The 21,413-nt window shown below is 39.3% G+C and overlaps 1 protein-coding gene across 1 annotated transcript in view; it reads right to left on the bottom strand.

Annotated features, from left to right (window-relative positions):
• The window catches only part of Dscam3 (Down syndrome cell adhesion molecule 3), a 1,308,845-nt gene that overhangs the window by 283,465 nt on the left and 1,003,967 nt on the right, over nucleotides 1-21,413 (bottom strand). The window contains exon 4 of the mRNA XM_068229415.1: nucleotides 17,131-17,292. Within this exon, the coding sequence (XP_068085516.1) occupies nucleotides 17,131-17,292 (162 nt within the window). The remainder of the gene's footprint in view (nucleotides 1-17,130; nucleotides 17,293-21,413) is intronic.

Genomic DNA, 21,413 nt, shown 5'->3' with positions numbered 1-21,413 from the left:
AAGGAATGTTGGGTTAAGTGAGTTCATCCTGTGGAAATATTGAATATTCGTGTGGACTTCGCGTTGTAAGGTGATCTGGTATCCTGCCAATTCATCGCTGTTATCATCATTTCCTAAGGAGGTTTTGGGGGAAATTGGGACTTGTTTTATTAAAAATGTTGTTTAATTTGAGTTGTAGGTTCATGTAATGTACTTAGAGTTTTACTTCTTCCGTCCGTTATTGTGAAGTGATGTTGAGATAGTCAAAGGATTCATGACCTAAGGAGAGTACCTCCTTTTGACCTTAGGGTAGGGTTTCTGATCCTTGGGTATTGGTGAAGTTTGGTATTATGGGTTTGATTTTGGGAATTATGTTGGGGTGGCATTATGGTTTCGTTGAGAGGTGACTGTGTTCCTCTGAAGTCATGATGGTGTATTTGCTGTTGTTGTGATGATATTGGGGTGGGCACTCTGTGATTTGTGAGATGGTGTCGAGGATTTGTATGTCCTTTACCTTCGAGGCTGACACATCGGCACTGGTGGTCATTTGAGTGGTGATGTATTGTTGTTATTTGAGTTACTTATTATGTGGGTTCTTGTAGTATGGACACCTTGAGGAGGTTGTACATTGCCTTTTTATTTTTTTTCTTGGTGTCAAAGGTGGATTTGGTGAAAACTCATTTTATGCATCTACAACTCTTTTGGGAATGATTATTAGCTAATTGGTACCTTGGTGACTGTCGTCTGGTTCTTGGTTCAACTTCTTATATTCTCTGCCATAACCCGTTCTTCTGAAGTCATCTTGTTAATCCTACGATCTTAATTTTCATTTCGATTAACCTGGCTGTCTAGCGCATTTTTTTTAAATGGAGCCTTTCCTGGATTAGTGTCGTTGGTATCGTAACTTATCGTTCTGTGATGTAGAAGAATAAGTATGGATTATTCTCCTTGTACAGTCGGTATTGGAGTCATGGATCCTCTACCTGCATATGGGAGCTTGTAGTAGGACTATGTGATTTCAGGCTAGTTTGTCTCCGGTGTTTCTCCTGGTCATTTTCTATCCCGGGGTAAGTGTTGATATTGTGTGTGATTGCCTGGTAATTGCTGATAGTTCGGTTGTTGATGACCCACCTTACGCGTACCCTACATCTGAATTGTACATATGTCTCCAACTGTAATTAACCTTTTACCCTTGGCTCTAAACATTCATATCTTCTACACTAGCTTTGCTTATTGTTCTAAACGTGTTATTCAGATTCTTCTATTTATTGTTTCTTGTTTCACCTTCTGCTTGGAACGAGTATATGTGTAGTAAGCCTATGGAAGTTGAAGCTGTGAGAATGGAATATTAATTTAAGCCAAGAAATGATTTGAAAATTTAAAAAGAAAGGCTTTATCATCTATTGATTGGGGGGGTTATGATTTCACAGATATGTCTGTTAAAATTTTATCTTTATTCATGTATTGATTTATTCGCTACTATTAGCTTGATGTGGTAATTTATCGTGAGTGATTTGATACTCTGTTTATGCCTCTTGCAGTTGTATTCTGTACTGATTGGAGGAAACTGATGATAAAGTGATTAGTGCGATAAGTTACTTAAAGAATTATCTAATGTTTGTTGCACTGACTTGCTTCTCGTGGAGGCTTATGTTTTCCTAATTATTTTTCTATTTTCTTTCTTCTTCTTGTGTTTCCTTTTGGGAGGTATTTATGTGGTAATTTGGTTATCACTCATGAAGTCTTGTCTTACCCTATTATTGTAGCCCGGAATCAATTTCAAAAGAGAATTTTGTTATGTTTAAAACATTGTAAGACCTGTCTTATTGTGTAGGTTGTACCTCTGAAAATTTATTGTGATTATGCGAAGTTCGATTACCTTAGAAACCTCGGTATTATCTGCATATTTCAAGGAAAACTGGCGTGCTGATGATATTGCGCGTGAAAAATGGACTTAATTGAACACTAAACAACTGCGTGTGGTCTGTATCCCTGTTATACATCACCCGAGTATACCTCTGCTCTCCTGGAGAAGTGTTTATGTTAAATTATTCTAGATGGAACTTTTCTTACATATATTCTTGAGACAACAGATGGTTTTTATCTATGACTGCTTGCTATACCCCACCCCAAGTTGATGGTTTCGGGGGGGAGGCTGTAATGGATTTAAAATTATTTTTCGCGATGGTACGTGCATATTGGTTATGTGTCTATTTTCTTGTCTGGCCCACCGTGTATTCAAACTTCAGAATTCCATGGACTTCTATAATTGATGATGGTGTGCTATCTAGCGGTCGACTTGGAATTTAAGCAGCGAGGTAGCTAGTTGTGGTGCTATCTGGGCGCTAGATGTGAAGCTTTCTCTGTCGTAGTCTGTCGACAATGCAGATAGCAGTTGTTCCGATTATTGATTTGTAGTCTGAAGACGGAGGAACCTATTCTCTACCGATTGTGCTTTAAGAAGACTAGTAAATCAAGATGCAAGAAGAGGAGATGGTGGAGAAACTAGACCATGGGTGATGGATTGTCCATCTGGGCGATAGGCCTGAATATTTGGTTATCCTTCTGAATTTTTTAATTGTATATTTGTTTTCTTCGACCTCCTAAGTAAGGTGCATCCATCTTTGTAGTGAACTAAGCGACCAAGGAATGGATTAGATAATTGTGTTAATACGCGGAGATATTTAAATTCGTATGTGAAATTGGGCATGTGTTTTTAAAAGAAATTAACTTCCTAAAACAGGTCTTCATAAAAATCTTGTAACATGATAATATTTGTTTTAGGCTTCAGTGTTGTAATAATCATGTTGGCATTTGTTTACCTTCTTGACTTCAATTAATTTTAGTTTGGTGCACCAAAACAAGTTTTTTTTTATTATAATATTTTCAAGCGAATGTCGGGCTACTAAAAGAGAATCTGTGGGACTTTAACGTAGGACTTCTAATGACTTCCTCGGTACTTCAAGTGCTTGCTTTGATTTCGGTGCTCGTCATCTGTTACATCTGTGTAACAGAATGCAAACTTACCGTGGCCATGCCGTGTTGACATTGACATTTGAGGATCGTCGTATTATTGGTAACTTATTATTCTGCTGATTTTTGGTGTAGATCCTTGTGCGTGTGGAAAGTTTTTCGTTGAGTTTGATTAATTCATTTGGTTTAAGTTACCGTTAATTGGAGAGTATTTGGGTTATTTATCCTAATTATGGATTTATGGCCATGTTTCGAATTATTTCTTGGTATTAAATGAAGTCATGCCTTTTCTTCGATTTGATTAATTTTAATGCAGGCCTGGAGTGACCGAGAATTTCATTAGGAAAGTTTTCAAGCTACTTTCAATAATTGTTGTCTTAAGATTTTAAATCTTCTATTGGCCTACGTTTGTTTATTTTCAAAACATTTACTGCATCCTGGCAATTTGAGTCAGTGTTAAAATAATTTATTTTCAATTAATATCCTTAATTAATTTTTCTGAAAGGTGTGCACGTTCATTGTGCGGTGGTAATTCATTTGTTATTTTGTTTGAGGTCGAAATTTTTTTTAAAATTATTTTCCTAATTAAATTTGGTTTGATCAATTTATTTTGAGTTATTATTTCAGCCAATTAATTAAGTAAGCTTATTTTAAGATGATTCGCTAGACCTCTTGTGTCCAGAGCTTCCACAGTGTGCGACGACCTTTTGATTGGGATAATCGTAAGTAGTCCTTTACTTATTTTATCCCTGGTCGTGCTAACACTCTTGACATTTTCCTTATGTTGTGACAGCAATATTGCAGAAAGCAGTCGTTTGAAAGACTTCGATTAAACATCCAGAAATATGCTTTGCATAATGGAAATTTTGATTAAAATAAAAGCAAGGGCATAATATTTTGAAAGTTGACTGATTGTTCTCTGATATTTTAATATTTCAAAGAAAGAAAGAAAGCGAGCGAGAGAGAGAGAGAGAGAGAGAGAGAGAGAGAGAGAGAGAGAGAGAGAGAGGTTTTAGCTGGTAAGTTCTTGTACAGTGCATTCTCTCTGAAATAATAGTAATAATCACAATCATGGGAGCCTCCGTGGCTCAGGTAGCAGTGCACCGGTCTCTCACCGCTGGGTTCCGTGGTTCAAATCCCGGTCACTCCATGTGAGATTTGTACTGGACAAAGCGGAGGCGGGACAGGTTTTTCTCCGGGTACTCCAGTTTTCCCTGTCATCTTCCATTCCAGCAACTAATTTCATTTCATCTGTCAGTCATTCATCATTGTCCCAGAGGAGTGCGACAGGCTTCGGCAGCCGGCACAATTCTCGTCCTCGCCGCTTCATCCCATTCCTGACCCGGTAGCATGACTGGAAACAGGCTGTGGACTTTAATTTCAAACACAATCATATAACCAACAGTCTTTTACGCAAGTGAAACGCTGGCACCCAAAAGAAAACAAGAACTTAATGATATAAAAAAGAGAGGAACATCATTAGGATTATCTTAGAAGAAAGATACATCCACGACGGTTACAGGTTACAATCAATAAAAATAACAGAAAAGTACTCAAACATAGAATTTGACATTAGGAAAAGACGAATGAAATTTTTCCGTGACCTCTCTAGATAATCAGAAAATATACAAAAACAGATTATGTAACCTCCCTTAAGAACTCAACACTCTGGCTTAACGAACTTCGAAAGGACCTGAAAAACGTAAACATAAGTTCAACAGATGTTCAAGAAAGAGACGTCTTTAGGCAAAAAGTAAGAGATTATGAAACTACATTGGAGCAATCACTACCGAAAAATTACAGACCAAAGACTCCGGCAGAACGAAAACAATCCTTCTCAGAAAGAATGAAAGTCTATTGGAACAACAAGAGGAATTCACAGAAGAATTGAGTTATTTGCTTAACGTCTTCCAATACTGGGATAATTCCCTACTACTACTACTACTACTAGTAGTGGAATTGGCTTTACGTCGCACCGACACAGATAGGTCTTATGGCGACGATGGGATAGGAAAGGTGTACTAGCGGGAAGGAAGCGGCCGTGGCCTTAATTAAGGTACAGCCCCAGCATTTGCCTGGTGTAAAAATGGGAAACCACGGAAAACCATCTCCACGGCTCGAACCCACTATCTCCCGGATGAAAGCTCACAACTGCGTACCCCTAAACTCCAGCTCGCCCAATAATAATAATAATAAAAATAAAAATAATGTTTTTTTTTGAGTCATCAGTCCATTGACTGGTTTGATGCAGCCTTCATGCCACCCTATTCTGTGCTAACCTTTTCATTTCTAGGTGATTATCGCATCTTACATCTGCTCCAATCTGCTTGTCATATTCATCCCTTGCTCTACCCATACCGTCCTTACCACCTACACTTGCTTCAAAAACTAACAGAACAAGTCCTGAGTGTCTTAAGATATGTCCTATCAATCTCGTCAATTTTAGCCACAACGATCTCCTCTCACCAATTCAATTCAGTATCTCTTCATTTGTGATTCGGTCTGTCCATCTAACGTTCAGCATTCTTCTGTAACACTACGTTTCAAGGGCTCTTTCTGAGCTAGTTGTCGTCCATGTTTCACTTCCATACAACGCTACACTCCAGATGAAAGTCTTCAAAAACATTTTCTTAACTCCTACATCAATGCTTGAAGTGAGCAAATTTCTTTTCTTAAGAAAGCTCTTCCTTGCTTGTGCTACCCTGCATTTTATGTCCTGCTTAATTGTTCCATCGTTAGTTAATTTACTACCCAAGTAAGAATATTAATCTACTTTCTTTAAGACTTCATTTCCTAATCTAATATTTCCTGCATCACCTGCCTTCGTTCGCATGCATTCATTACTTTTGTTTTGAACTTATTTATTTTCATCTTGTACTCCTTACTTTGTCCATAACACTCAGCAACTTCTCGAGATCTTCTGCAGTCTCAGAAAAAATAACAATGTCATCGGCAAATTTCAGGGTTTTGATTTCCTCTCCTTGGATTGTGATTCCCTTTCCAAATTCCTCTTTGATTTCCTTTACTGCCTGTTCTATGTGAACACTGAAAAGGAGGGGGAGGGGGGCAAACTACAGCCTTACCTCACTCCTTTCTGGATTGTTGCTTCTTTTTCAATGCCCTCGATTCTTATGCCTTTTAAAGAAAACAAGGTGAAACTCTTTACGTTTTGCAGAGAACTTTACTCAGCGTCTTCTGAAGAAAATCTCGTTTGCTCACAAGACTTTTACAATAAACCTCATTATTGTAGAAGTCGTCCTGGTTAACAGTTGAGATTTTTTTCTGTAGACGTGGAGTGAAGTTCTCCGTGAAACGTGAAGAGTTTCACCTTGTTTTCTTGACAAGCCATAAGCCCAAAAGCCCATATCATGTCTAACAATAATACGTTGTGGGAAGAATTCCCTCGTCTTTGGACTGTCCGATAACTAAAGTCCGGATTATTAGGTGGTGATAGGTTAGAATGCAAACTTACTTAAGCCAGTAACAAGTATACCCTACACTGTACAACGGTTATGCTATGAGATTTGCATAGATATTAGGGGTACAGCCTATAGATCTGCCAGAATTTATGCTACTCTTCCTACATTATGGTACAACGGGTTGCATGTCACTTCCTACAACCAAATTACTTTGCATTCTAAACTATTACCACCTACAAATCCGAGGTATACTGATAACAGACAACCTTCACACAGCCAAGAAGCAAATGAAGAGCTACAAAATGTTGCAGCCAAAACAGGGTTAAGAATTTCCGTTGAAAAACAACATTGATAAATTCAAACAAAGGAGAGGACACTGGACAGAATATTGTAACTTAATTTGGAGACATCCAGCGCGTTCATAATTTTAGACCATTTTTTTTTAAAAATTTGCTTTGCGTCGCATCGATACAGATAGGTCTTATGGCGACGATGGAATAGGAAAGACCTAGGACTGGTAAGGAAGCGGACGTGGTCTTACAATTAAGGTACAGCCCCAGCATTTGCCTGGTGTTTGAAAATGGGAAACCACGGAAAGGCTGCCAACAGAGGCGCTCGATCCCACTATCTCCCGGGTGCAAGCTCACAGCTGCCCGTCCCTAACCGCACGGCCAAGTCGCCCGGTCATACTTTTAAATGTCTGAGAGAAATTCTCAGTCCCAGTGGAAATGGAAGACGGCATTACAAGAGAGAATGAGGAGACCACGCCATGACACGTGCAAGCCCAAGTTCATCTCCATCAAATCCAAACGGAAATATTATTGCACAGTGGTAAGAGCGGAAACAATGACAGATGGCGGCAGACCCAGTCTTTTAAAAACACAAAGATGATTCCTTCAGGAAAAAGTCGCAAATTCCGGTTAAGGTAAAGGAGTCTGACCTTTTATCGTCACATTCAAAGGATGATTGAAGAAAGGTTGGCCAACAGAATACTCCTTCTGCAAGAAAAATGGAAACCACAGCCTAGATTGCTTACACAGGTGCACAGGGACCTACCAGAAATAGGAGTCAAGGAGAAAGAGACACAGGACAGAACATCATTTAGGAAAAAGTTTGTGGGAGTGATGGATGCACCCGATTGTTACGTGGTAATGTGAATGTAAACCCCCCTGAAGCCCTATTCCGTACTTCCTGAAGAGGCGAGTGAATTAGGCTGCGAAGCTACCGGCCGACCTGAGGGCATGTAACGACCTTGACTTCTATCGTCCCTCTCCTCTGGTGTCTCCGTGAATTTCTGGCTGCAGACTGAATATATTAGAACTCTGTCACAAATTTAGAGCTTGCATTCCGTATATACTGTGTTCGAACCCCACTGCCGGCAGCCCTTAAAATAGTTTTCCGTGGTTTCCTACTTTCATACTGGGCAAATGCATGGGTTGTACCTTAATGAAGACCACGGTCTTTCCTTCTCACTGCTAACCCTTTCCTATCTCATCGTCACCATAAAACCTATTCTGTGTTGGTGCGACGTAAAGCAATTTGTGATAAAAGAGGATGGGGCGAAGTACTAAGGCCAACAACAGGAAACCTTGTGCGAGTTTTCTGTTTAACACTGCATGTAGGAAAATTAATTAATTATCCGTATTCACTTGTTGGCGCTACAGTATATATAGGTCCTTCGTCTGGTAAATCACCTGCCTCTATTCATTTTGGTCTTCAACTTTCCTTCTAGAACATTTAACTCCCATCTTTCTAAGATTGTATTCAACAGAATTTGCCAGGCCTCTTCAATGCCCCATACTCCAAGTTTCCTTCTCTTTAGCCGCTTTTCTCGCCGAGTCATCACCAAGTTATCCAATTTTACTTCAGGTATCAGTAACAATTCTTTTTACGAGGTAGAGGAGTGAACCCTACGCCCAGCGCCCAGCCTGGAGGACCAGGGTATCACTCTTCGTCTGGATCATCACCTTAGACCTGTCCGGCTTGGGTGGCCCTACCAGAAGCATATTATGCTTCCGCCCGCCCAGCTCTAAGGATCGTTTCAACACGCAAGCCTCCAAAACGCCTTCGTCAAGGTGGCGACACCTACGGGAGGGATCAATAACTCTAGACATATTAAAAAATAATAATAATAACTAGAGGACCCACGCTGCCTGCCATTTTCAGTGGTTTTATAAACATTGAATAATAAGCGCGTTTTGGTACGCTGCAGTTCCTAGTCAGAATTCATCCATTGAGACGTCAACATGCCGCATTTTTAAAATAAGCCCAAAAGCCCATATCATGTCTAACAATAATAATAAGTTGTGGGAAATAATTTATCCGTATATTCTCTTTTTTTATCCTGTAGTTCTTGATGTAAAGCTTGGTATTGTATCGTACAAGTCACAGAAAATTCGATTACAAAAACTCAAAAGAGCATATTAAAGAACCCGTGACATCTACAACAAGAAATGCATGTCCATACACACAAGAATCAAACATTATAATACGGTGATTAAACCTGAAGTGCTGTATGCAAGTGAAATCTTGGTACTTAATAATAAAGGTGATCTGGAAAACATCTTGAAGGAGGAAAGGAAGATCTTGAGGAAAATTATGGGCCCAGAGAAGAAAGAAGAAAGGTATCGAGTCAAATCACGCAAAGCTACGGAAATACTGTCCAACCTTGCCATAGACGTCAGGACACGAAGACTGAAATTCTATGGACACGTCCACAGACTATCGTCTTCAAGGCTAACCCACAAGATTTTGACATATACTGAAAAACTGAAGAACGTACCATGGACACGAGATGTTAAAAACGATCTGGAAAAGGCCCAGGAAGGAACATCAGAAATACTGGACAGAAACATTTACCGTCAGAAGATAAATAGTTGGGTAGTAAAGCCAGAGAATGAATGAAGTCCCTAAAAGATCGGGCACTAAGTGGTCAGAGGAAAGAAAAGAGGCACACAGTGAAAGAATGAAAGCAATATGGTCTGTTAGAAAGGCGAATCATAAATGTAATGCGTAATCCAACATGGTCCATACGCAAATAATAATAATAATAATAATGATAATAATAATAATAATAATAATAATAATAATAATAATAATAATAATAATCAGCACGATAGTCAAACCTGAATGTTTATACGCAGCTGAGACAATAGCCACGAAGGGACTCTCAGATTTGGAAAAGAAAGAAGGGAGGTTAATTACAAAGATTCTTGGACCCATAAAATCATCAAACAAGTTTACGTTTCGCATGAGACCAAACCGAGAACTATACCAACAATTTGAAAACATCACCACCACAATGAAAAAGAGGAGATTGACGTTCTACGGACATATTAAAAGGATGGGATCGGAGAGACTCACCAACAGGATCCTCACCTTCCAGGAGAACAGGAAGACACAAGTCCCATGGGTAAAAGAAGTCAACTGAGATTTAGAAAAATGTGGGATCACGGCAGAAGATATAACAAACAGAAAAATCTTCAGGCAGAGAGTTGCGGAGGTGAAGGACCTAACTGATGAGAAAACGAGGAAGAATAGAGAATTCTCGGCAGACGAACGAGCACGAGCAAGCCAAGGGATGAAAGAATACTGGCGAAAGAGGAAGGAGAAAGAACTTGAGAAAGCAATGAAGTTGCGTAATCGTAGCCCATAGATGGCTGAAACTAAAATAATAATAATAATAATAATAATAATAATAATAATAATAATAATAATAATAATAATAATATGGCCACAGCTACTGTGTGCAGACATTTCAATTTGACGCCATCTGGCTGTCTGCTCGTCAATTCTGACGTTCTGTTTTACTCTAGGCCCACAAGGTGGCAGTCCGAGTAAACCGAAATTCTCTTGGGCGTCTATGGCTGAGATTTAATGAATTTTGTCGGGTAAACTCCAAATGTGTCACCAGAGATCTTTTACATGCCGACATCGTACGACATGAAGTCTCGAATGAATTTTTTATCTCCCTTAAAAAATCCGACTACCTCTGCCGGGTTTGAACGCGCAAACTTGGGATCCGGAGGCCGACACTCTACCACTGATGCACAGAGGCCGCTTCTACTATATAGAATAGTTGTCTTGTGAGCTGATACGTTAGCCTCAAACGTTTTAAACGTACATCGATATGTGTCTCGAGATAATGCCTAAGACGTATGACGTAATGGGCTGTTTGTATTTAGACTTTTTTCTATTAGCAGAACGTAAGTTATTAGGAACGCTCTGACATCTGTTTAATATATCTGACTTTTTTCTATTAGCAGAATGTAAGTTATTAGGAACGCTCTGACATCTGTTGAATATATCTGACTTTTTTCTATTAGCAGAATGTAAGTTATTAGGAACGCTCTGACATCTGTTTAATATATCTGACTTTTTTCTATTAGCAGAACGTAAGTTATTAGGAACGCTCTGACATCTGTTTAATATATCTGACTTTTTTCTATTAGCAGAATGTAAGTTATTAGGAACGCTCTGACATCTGTTGAATATATCTGACTTTTTTCTATTAGCAGAATGTAAGTTATTAGGAACGCTCTGACATCTGTTGAATATATCTGGAAGCTGAGAATGGTTAGAGAATCAAAGAGTATCTAGCAGGGAATAGTAACCTTCCGTGATCAGACGAGGTGTATACTCTCTGGCTTGACAGGTAGTAATCAGACATGGCTGCATGCAATAACATTACTAAGGATGCAGTCCGACTCGTTGGTTGAATGGTCAGCGTACTGGCCTTCGGCTGAGAGGGTCCCAGGTTCGATTACCGGCCGGGTCGGGGATTTTAAACTTCATTGGTTAATTCCAATGGCTCGATGGCTGGGTGTTTGTGCTGTCCCCAACAACCCTGCAATTTACACACCACACATAACACTATCATCCACCACAATAACTCACAGTTACCTACACATGGCAGATGATGCCCACCCTCATCGGAGGGTCTGCCTTACACGGGCTGCACTCGGCTAGAAATAGCCACACGAAATTAAATTACTAAGGATGCAAATCACATGTATCAGAATATTAATGAAAGTGTTAGTCGCTTATGAAGTACAGAATGTATTGCGGGGTAGGATAAGACTTCCCCTGCAATTATTGGAGTGATTATTTAATGATCTGATTTCATGATTACTCAAAGTTGGCTGAACTTAGAGACCAGTCAATGTCTCATGATTCATTCGCAGGTTATTCCGGAAAGAATAAAATAAAAATGAAGGAGGAATTTCAGTGGATTTGGCAGACTGATGTGCAATAGCAACTTCTGGCTCGGTGAAGAAAGCAACGGGAAACTACCTCACTCCTCATTTCCCTAGTACGCCTCTTCAGTGACACCTAGGCCATCTATGACAGCTAATGGTGAACCTGTTGAGGATCCAACCAGCCTTCGGGCTGAATACCCAACATACACACAAATCGGTCCAGTGAAACGGATGGAAGGATTTGCCAAATTTGTTTTTAGTAAACTCTTTTAATATATAGACAATAATAATAATAATGATGAAAAGTGTGACTTGATAGAAACTGATGATGGTCTTTTTAGGAACGAAACATGTCATTCTGTTCCGGCGTCAGCTCTTCTTCGCTGCAATTGTATACAAGACAACTAATCATCGAAGCCTTAACAGGAACAGAGAAGAAATCAAAACTCAATCACTGCAGGAGTCAAAACTCACTGTGTGGTAAAGTATCTGTAGCTTGCTTCACACAATCAGGCGCTTCGTAATAAATATTCTGGATGCACAGCCGTTATCGGTAGAAGGGATAATGAGTTTTTGACGAGCAGAAACGGGTATGGAATTTTGTTATAAATAAATCAGTGGAATTGTATTACGATACTGCCTGGCCCTATCTAGCTGACGTAATGCCTCGTCACTCGGCCAGTGAAGCGTGGGATCAAATCTGGAACCTCCACTGATTTTATTGTGTGCGGTCAGCAGATCTTGAAGGAGTACGGCAGCAGAAAATCTTATTTCTTTGTTCTACCCCACTTCTATATCTTTTTCCCCAGGAATTGGGTTCTTATTTTGGATGGAATTCACTTCCCTCTCAAGCAGTTCTCCTCTCACGAGAAGTTGGATCAAGGACCTAGAGAAGGTCAGAAGAAAATATAAGCTACATGCTAGCCATTTCAGGGACTAGAGCCCGGATGGAGGCAGTAATAGTGTAGAATGGAAATTAATTTGCCTAGTAAGAAGCGTCGTCTATCCCGCTGTTCTGTAATGTATGGTGTGTGGCGTAAAATCTAGGGTACTAGACGAAAGAGTGGTTGGATGGGTGGCTACATTTCTAGAAAATAGGAGCACATTACAGAAATAATTATATAAATAAGTTAATTTGGCTAAAATTTGAATTGAAAAGGAAACGAGTTAAAGAAACACGCGATTTTTGGCTGTTTTTTCCTGAACTGCATTTAGGCCGGAAGTTATTGATATTTGTTTTTTTAGTTTGATTGAACTATCCAAGACTTGAAATTGGAAACCTTTCCGGGCCCTTTCAGATTTTCCATTTCGGCACAACTGAGGAAATTGCTTAATTTTACGTTTTCGTAGCATGGGGACCGCTACTTTGTCTACTAAGAATTGTTTTCAAAATTTGCTTTACGTCGCACCGACGCAGATAGGTCTTATGACGACAATGGGATAGAAAAGGGAAAGGATTGGGAAGTAAGTGGCCGTGCCCTTAATTAATGTACAGCCCCAGCATTTGCTTGGTGTGAAAATTGGAAACCACCGAAAACCATTTGGAGGGGTGCCGGCAGTGGGGTTCGAACCCACTATCTCCCGGATGCAAGGTCACAGCTGCGCGCCCCTAATCGCACGGCCAACTCGCCCGGTTTTTCAAAATTAAAAGAGCAGGAGGAGGAGGAGGAGGAGGATGAAAAGGAGGAGGAGGAAGAATAATAGGCTGAACAGATAGCCTTAGATACTATGTTGTCCATAGTTGGCCAAATTCGAATTTTAAAACAATTAAATAAATGTCAGTGTGAAATAGTTTCCGACCGCGTTAACACGGACTGTTTATTAAATTCCGATAAGTTTAATGACTGTGAATTGAAACCCATATGTTGTACGCTAGTGAAATCTCCCCGTCGCCACAGAGAATCGCACACGCACACACACAATTTACTAATGCACCCCAGGACGGGCACAATGGTCTGAGTAATCAGATTAAGTGCACCAGGCCTCAGCTCACTGGACTACAACCTGATAAGCATAGGTATCCACAATATTCATCCCCCTAATGCAGAGTCTCTGCCGGTGTGTGGATACACAAAGACACCCGCTCTGAGTGTAGCTTGCCCTTAATTTACGCGGGCTATCTCGTGTAGTGGTACCACCATCATCATCATCATTAAGAGACGATCATTGAATCTAGTTGTCAGCCAGGACGGCCGAATGATTTGCTCCAAATTGAATTGATGGAGTGCTTGTCATTTTCGAGCTGTCAATTTGTAAGATAGCGCAAAATGAAATTAATATCAAGTGTAGAGCACGGGGCTCAAATGGGAAGTTTTATATTGTTTCCATTTCCTTGTGGTAGGCTATTCGCTCTCATCTTTTCTACTTGGTCCCTTTTGGTTAATTCTTTTATTTCCTCAAGTCCCGATGGTGTTAGATTTCTGCCGTCTAGGGAAAAGAAACATAAGTAACCTCAAGCTATTCAGAAGAAAGTGCTTGAAGTTGTACCTACATTGAGATTAGTAAAACTAAGCAGCACCCTCAAAAGTTAGGTTATTAAATAAATGTATAGTAAGTATAGTGTAAAATTCTCAAGATTAGTTTTTATGCTGAAAGCATTTATAAGTAAAGAAATAGTACCAAAAACGTAAAATTAAGGAATTTCCTCATATCTTCCGAAAGTTGAAGGGCTAAAGGGCTAAAGGGCCCGGAACGGTTTCATACTGTGAGTCTGGGAGAGCTCTATCAAACTGTAACACCAAATTTCGAAAATGACTTCCGGCCTAAATGCAGTTCCGGAAGGACGGCCTAAAATTTCTTGTTTCTTTACTCGTTTTTCTTTTTGTACAAATCCTAGCCACATTGACTTTCTTTTTGTAATGTCTTCCTTGGTTCAATACCCTCATGCATTTTTGATTCTTTTGAAAAACGCCCACGCTGAATGTAGTTATATGTTCTTAAGTGAAATTCTGCATTGACTCACATTAGCGCTCGTGGTGGTAGGAAAAGGCAAATTGCTAATCTAATCGACCGGATAACGATGATTAGGATAGTATTATAATTTTTAGGAGTAAATAAAAATACATTATCATACTTTATTTTTTATTTACCTACCATTCGTAGCTCATATCCCTAGGATGTATTCAACATTGAGTTGCATGGCTGAAGGGTTAGAACTGTAGATTTTTAATAACAGTAAATCGTCGCTGCCGGGACAAAACCTCCTATGTGAAATATTTTAGCTTAGAACTTTGACCTGTAAGGTTCTGTCATCTAAGGTACAATATTGTGTGAATGTGGTCAAGGCATTCTCGCTCTTCATAATGTATGTGCTGCGGGTCAGTATATCTCCAAAAATATTTAATTTTAAAATGATCTTTTACGATAAATTAAATTTCAATTGAATTACAATTTACTTTAGATAATGTTAAATTTAATTTTAGGTAGTTATAATGTTCAGTATATTATGTTTATATAGGTGTGTAATTACATTGGTTGGCATAATAGCAATAATAACACCGAGCTCGATAGCTGCAGTCGCTTAAGTGCTGCCAGTATCCAGTATTCGGGAGATAGTGGGTTCGAGCCCCACTGTCGGCAGCCCTGAAGATGGTTTTCCGTGGTTTCCCATTTTCTCACCAGGCAAATGCTGGGGCTGTACCTTAACTAAGGCCACGGCCCGTTCCTTCCCATTCCTAGTCCTTTCCTGTCCCATCGTCGCCATGAGACATATCTGTGTCGGTGCGACGTAAAACAAATAGCAAAAAAAAGCAATAATAACAAAATGGGAATAGTTTCTCCCACAACGATGAATATACACAACAAAATGTCATTATTCAGGAATGGTAAATTGAGATACTACAAGGCGGTAATCTCTGCAGCAGCTTTGTGTGCAACAGAGTGTCTTACTAGCTTCTCAGAAAGAAGAATAAGCAAAATTAAAAAAAGAGAACCCTAATGTAAATTATGGGACCTTTTTGGGAAAATGACATATAAAAATTAATACCAGAACAAGTTTTATACAAAGCATCATAAACAAATAGGTCCAGCTCTCAGGAAAAGATTGTCTGTGCAGAATGGGCAAAGACGGATTAACAAATAGTACATTTTGCAGATTATAGGCGAGTTGAATACCACTGTTTATGCTCGACAATAATTTAACTTATTCTTAAAATATTCATAAATTTCTGTCAAGATGTCGCTTGATAGTTGAGTTTAGTGAGCAGAGCGCAGACGCTGGGTTATTGATTTTCCGTAAGTGGATCAGAGACCTTGACAATGTCGCGTGTTTTCAAAGCTTTGATAGAAGGTTGTCACAACCTTGCTTTATTTAAAATAAAAAAAATTAATTGTTCAGCTGGTGAAGTAAATTTGCGGGAATGTGCCGTGTGGTCGTGGAATGTTGGAAGTAGAACGTGCATTGATGTTAATAAGTGTGTCCGACATGTTTGATTTTGGAACTAAGTGCGAAGCTAGTGCGTTGAAAGCAGGTGCGATGCTATCCTTACTTAATTCGTCAAACATTTGTATTATAATGAAAATCTGATCTCTGATTGGTGGAGAACCCGTATCATGATGAAACTTGAACTATAATAAGCCTCATTAAGATTCAGTTTTCTGACATATACTATTTATATTTCGGTATCGTCGAACATAGACAAATTTTTGAACACTGTCCAAAAAACAAAAAAACAAAGACACATTTTTCAGTGAAACCGAACATGATTTAGAAATATTCAACATTAAAACATTAAAAAAGAACAAATTTTAAACAGAAAATAATTTACGAAAGCAATATTTTATGGTAAATTTCCAGCCAGCAAGAAATCAAGCACTAAATGACCAAAAGAACGAGAACACCACCACCGAGGAAAGATGTAGAAGCTTAGGGCAGACAAGAAGAATAATAATAAGAAGAATAAGAGAAAACTATTCCATGTGGTCCTAAGATGGTCTAGTCGAATGAATACATTTATAATAATAATAATAATAATAATAATAATAATAATAATAATAATAATAATAATAATAATAATAATAATTTTTTTTTACAATTTGATTTGCGTCGCACCGACAAAGATAGGTCTTACGGTGACGATGGGGAAAGGAAAAGGCGCTACGGGTGGAAAGGAAGCGGCTGTGGTCTTAATTACGGTACAGTCTCAGCATTTGGCTGGTGTGAAAATGGGAATTCACGGAAAATCATCTTGAGGGCTGCCGATAGTGGGTTTCGAGCCCACTATCTCTCGTATGCAAGCTCACAGCTGCGCGACCCTAACGGCAAGGCCAACTTGTGCTAGACACGTCACATTCACTATCTGACCTCTCTCGGTCAATTTTATTCCTCTGCACTTCCTCTTACACCTACATTTATTAATTTACTGATGATTCAGAAAGGACAATGCTTGGTAAACAACCTATAGTACAGCACGGCTAGTAAGTAGTGGTGAGTTACAAAAATGATGTATGAGAATCGACGTGGAATTGACGAGAAGGGAAAGAACATGCTTTCTCTTTAGAAACATATTCCCACATATGCGCAATAACTGAGATATACATGTTAACAGGCCAGATCAACTCACCAGCCTCATCCCTACCGGGAAGGATTATGGTGTCATCCCGGAACCATGACGTCACCGTTACGTAGTCCTTGACGAAGGCGGGTATCACGCAACGTAGCACTGCGGTGTTGCCAAGTATCACATGTACACGGTATACTTGAACATCGTACTGCTGGCGCACAACTGCAACAAGAAAAAGTAACACAAAATTTAATTTCATATAAAGATCTATCAAGTGTATGCCAAGAAAATCATGCGAATTTACAACATAGAATTTTCGATATTGGTTTAATTATTTCCTGGTTTCTTGCGACAGTATTATGCAACTTTAAAGATTGTCAGTCTATTGAAAACATTAATAATTATAATACATATAACCAGAGTCCGGATTATTAGGTGCTGATAGGTTAGAATGCAAACTTACTTAAGCCAGTAACAAGTATACCCTACATTGTGCGATGGTTATGCTATGAGATTAGCATAGATATTAGGAGTACGGCTTATAGAACTCCTTGAATTTATGCTACTCTTCCTACATTATGGTACAACGGGTTGCATGACGCTTTCTACAAACCAAATTACTTTGCATTCTAACCTATTACCACCTACAAATCCGAGGTATACATATGACATACCTGTAAAAAAACACACGTTAATAAACAACGAATAACAGGTTTCGGTATATAGGCATAATGCTGTTTACGTTGCATACATTTGTCGACGTCTGCACTGCAACGCACCGTATCTTATCACTTGTATGTTCAAAACCAATCTCTAATTAAGTCTAACTTCAATGTTGGCGCTGTTGGTTAACAATAAAAAAGTATATCACGTTCATTATACGGTATGGAATTATTCAATGAAGATTTATTCATAATCAGCTAATTAAAATTATAAGCTTATTAAACGTTTGATGTAATGTGACCGCATGATAATCCGCTATATTAATTAATTACCACACATACAATAGGCTAATTATTATATATGTATCATTCAACATTCGTTCAGTCACTGCAGGGGATGATAAAATACAAGATCATCGTACATTATAAACCCACTGATGCCTCATTATCAAAAGAGAGGGCGAATCACTGGAAAATCTGCATGCGTACATATGTGCCTAATATCATACGAGGTAGCTCAACTATATTTTTCTCCTCAAATATCTTCTGATTAGTAAAGATAGTCATAAGCGTAAGAGTAGTAATGTTTCGCCCCAGTGCGGCTTGGGCTCTTCAGTTGGAAAGTGCATCTCTCCAAGAACACTGGCTGGCTGGTACACCGATATTATACTACTACTACTAGTACTATTACGTCTCTTTCATTTTGTACCTTGAAGGGGTACCGCTGGTATCGTCAATTGCATTTCTGGAAAATAGAACGCAGATAATTAGAGTAGGTGAAACATTATATTATCCTATAAATAATCCTTAATAATTTCATAATTTCTTCTACACCTATATACATCCAACCAGTTCAATACACTGTTCACTAAGACGTTTTTGACTATATATAATACATACATTACATATTGGCTGAAATAATTAATTAATTCAAGTATTCTGCCTTTTGGCAGGTCTTGTCATGTGATAAACCTCTTGACATGCTCTATATATTCACCCCCTGTATTAATACGGCATTTGAGGTTATTAAAATAACTCTTATTTATTATTAAATAATAGAAACATATCGGGAAAGTAATTAATAACTAAACCAGGGCCTCTCAGAGTGCATTGCGCGGCGCAAGGTGCATACGACGACTTCGCTAGGTTGACCAGAGTGGAGACCTCCTACTCCTCGATTTTGAGCAATAGCGCTGTCTCTCTCTCACCCTACTTGCGCTGCAGTGTTCCATCATGTGAGCAAAGTTGAGCCGACCTCAGCTCCGAGACAAAATGCTGGTCCGAACCGAGCCGAGTAGGACCGAAGCGCAGTGCACAGCACCACTGCGTCTCGGTTTCCACACGTGAGATTTCGGGCTTTTGAGAGGCCATGAAATAAATTATTAATTCTTAACTGAACTAACAAAGTTACAAAAACAAAGTTATTTGAGTTATGATGTGGTATGAATTTAACAGTAGTTATACAAAAATACACACATTTACGAGTATACAATAAAAATAGAAATGATGAACTATACAAAATAAGCAAAGAGTGAGTAATTAACAACTATATTGTTTGTAACTGTTAATCCACAAGCCCGTTTCCAGTCATTCGACCAGGTCAGGAATGGAATGAATGAAGCCCCCATCTGGCGGCGTGAGTAGGAATTGTGCCGGCTGCCGAAGTCTGTCACACTCCTCTGGGGGCAATGATTAATGAATGACAGATGAAATGAAAGGATAATTGGAGAGTGTTGCTGGAATTAATTATGACGGGGAAAACCGGAGTACCCGGAGAAAAACCTGTCCCGCCTCTGCTTTATCCAGCACAATTCTCACATGGAGTGACCGGGATTTGAACCACGGATTCCAGTGGTGAGATGCTGTCGCCTGTTTGTAACTAATTAAACTAAACATATAACAAAAAGAAACAAGCCTATTTGAATCAAGATCATACATTAATAAGAGTCAGCAAGTTATATTAGAAGGATATAAAATATAAATTAGAAAATATGAAAGTCCAATAGTAGAGCCTTGAGGAACACCCCTCTTAATGATTATAGGATCATATAATGTTTCATCTATTCTAATTATCTGAGTTCTATTTCCTACGAATGTTATTGATGAGACCAGCCGTACCCCTTCAAGATACGAAATGAAAACATTTTAATAGAAATTAATTTACACCAGAACCCGGTATGATTAAAGAACTGGAATAAGAGATAAGGCTTTTTTCAGACGATGTTATAGTACTATATACAGTAATAAATAAGATACGGAATTTAGAACGACTCCAAAAACGACCTCGACAATGTTTTTGGGATGGACAGCAGGTGATGGTGTGATGATAAACGGATTGAAAAGTCTGCTTGTGAGTTTCACGAAGAGGAAAATCCTCTCAGCTTCAATTATTGCGTTGATGGGGTGGATCGTTGTAGGTACCTGTTTGTTAATATAAGGACATATCTTCGTTGAGGTAAACATATAAACGGAATTGTAAACAAAAGTTACAGATTTGTTCATATGGTTATGGCGGTATTGAGGTAGTAAGGATGTAAAGAAGAGAACATTTAAGTTTCGGGATATACCACACCTAAAGTACTGTTCCAGTGTATAGGAATACTTCATTCGAGAACTGGAAAGTATCCAAAGAAACGCAGCTCCATTTGTTCTGGGTGATTACCGACAAAAGAGTTGTGTTATGAAAATGTTACAAACTTTGGGTTAGGAAGACTTGGGAGAAAGGAGACGAGCTGATCGACTAAGCAGTATGTTTCGAGCTTTATTTCGTATGGCTATTTCTAGCCGAGTGCAGCCCTTGTAACGCAGACCCTCCGATGAGGGTGGGCGGCATCTGCCATGTGTAGGTAACTGCGTGTTATTGTGGTGGAGTAGAGTGTTATGTCTGGTGTATGAGTTGCAGGGATGTTGGGGACAGCACAAACACCCAGCCCCTGGGCCGTTGGAATTAACCAATGACTCGGACGGGAATCGAACCCGGGATCATCTGAACCGAAGGCCAGTACGCTGACCGTTCAGCCAACGAGTTGGACATGTTTCGAGCTGTCAGTGAAGAAATAATAATGGCGTGCGGCCTCCACAGACGCCTCGTGGAGTTCTTTGGGGCTGACGCCCTTATAGGCGATCTGGACGTATGTGAAGATGGGTCCTATCTATGAAGAATTATGATGCTGAAGACGCTACAAACACCCAGCCCACGAGCTATTGGAATTAACCATTGAAAGTTAAAATCCTCGATACAGCCGGGAATCGAACTCGGGCCCTTCTGGACCAAAGCCTATCACGCTAACCTCTTAGCCATGGAGCGGGAAATATTAATAATTCAATTTTAGATACATTCAAGTTTGACTTCCTAAATCACCTTTTCTCAAGGAATGCTTTATCTTTTTTATAAGGCTAATCTCTGTGTGACCTGTGGATTGCTCTGTTACGTACGTTGGGGATTTAACTTGTGAACCAGCCTGTATATTCCGTTGGTCTGCAACAGACAGGAAGTGGGTCAAACAGCCTCAGGGCAGACGACAAGACACACATCGCTGTGGCGACGACAATCAAATTGGGAAGGAGTTCATTAGACGGGAAGTACAGTAACACAGAGAGAGATTTCCAGCAAGAGAAGTTTAGAAGTTCCATATCCAAGCCCCTAAAGCTACCCCTTCATTCATTATATTTATTGGGCTG

This window comes from Anabrus simplex, chromosome 10 (genome assembly GCF_040414725.1).
Source record: "Anabrus simplex isolate iqAnaSimp1 chromosome 10, ASM4041472v1, whole genome shotgun sequence".
NCBI classification, from domain to species: Eukaryota; Metazoa; Arthropoda; class Insecta; order Orthoptera; family Tettigoniidae; genus Anabrus; species Anabrus simplex.
Note: the sequence above shows the minus strand (reverse complement) of the source record. Positions and strands in the feature narration are given on the sequence as shown.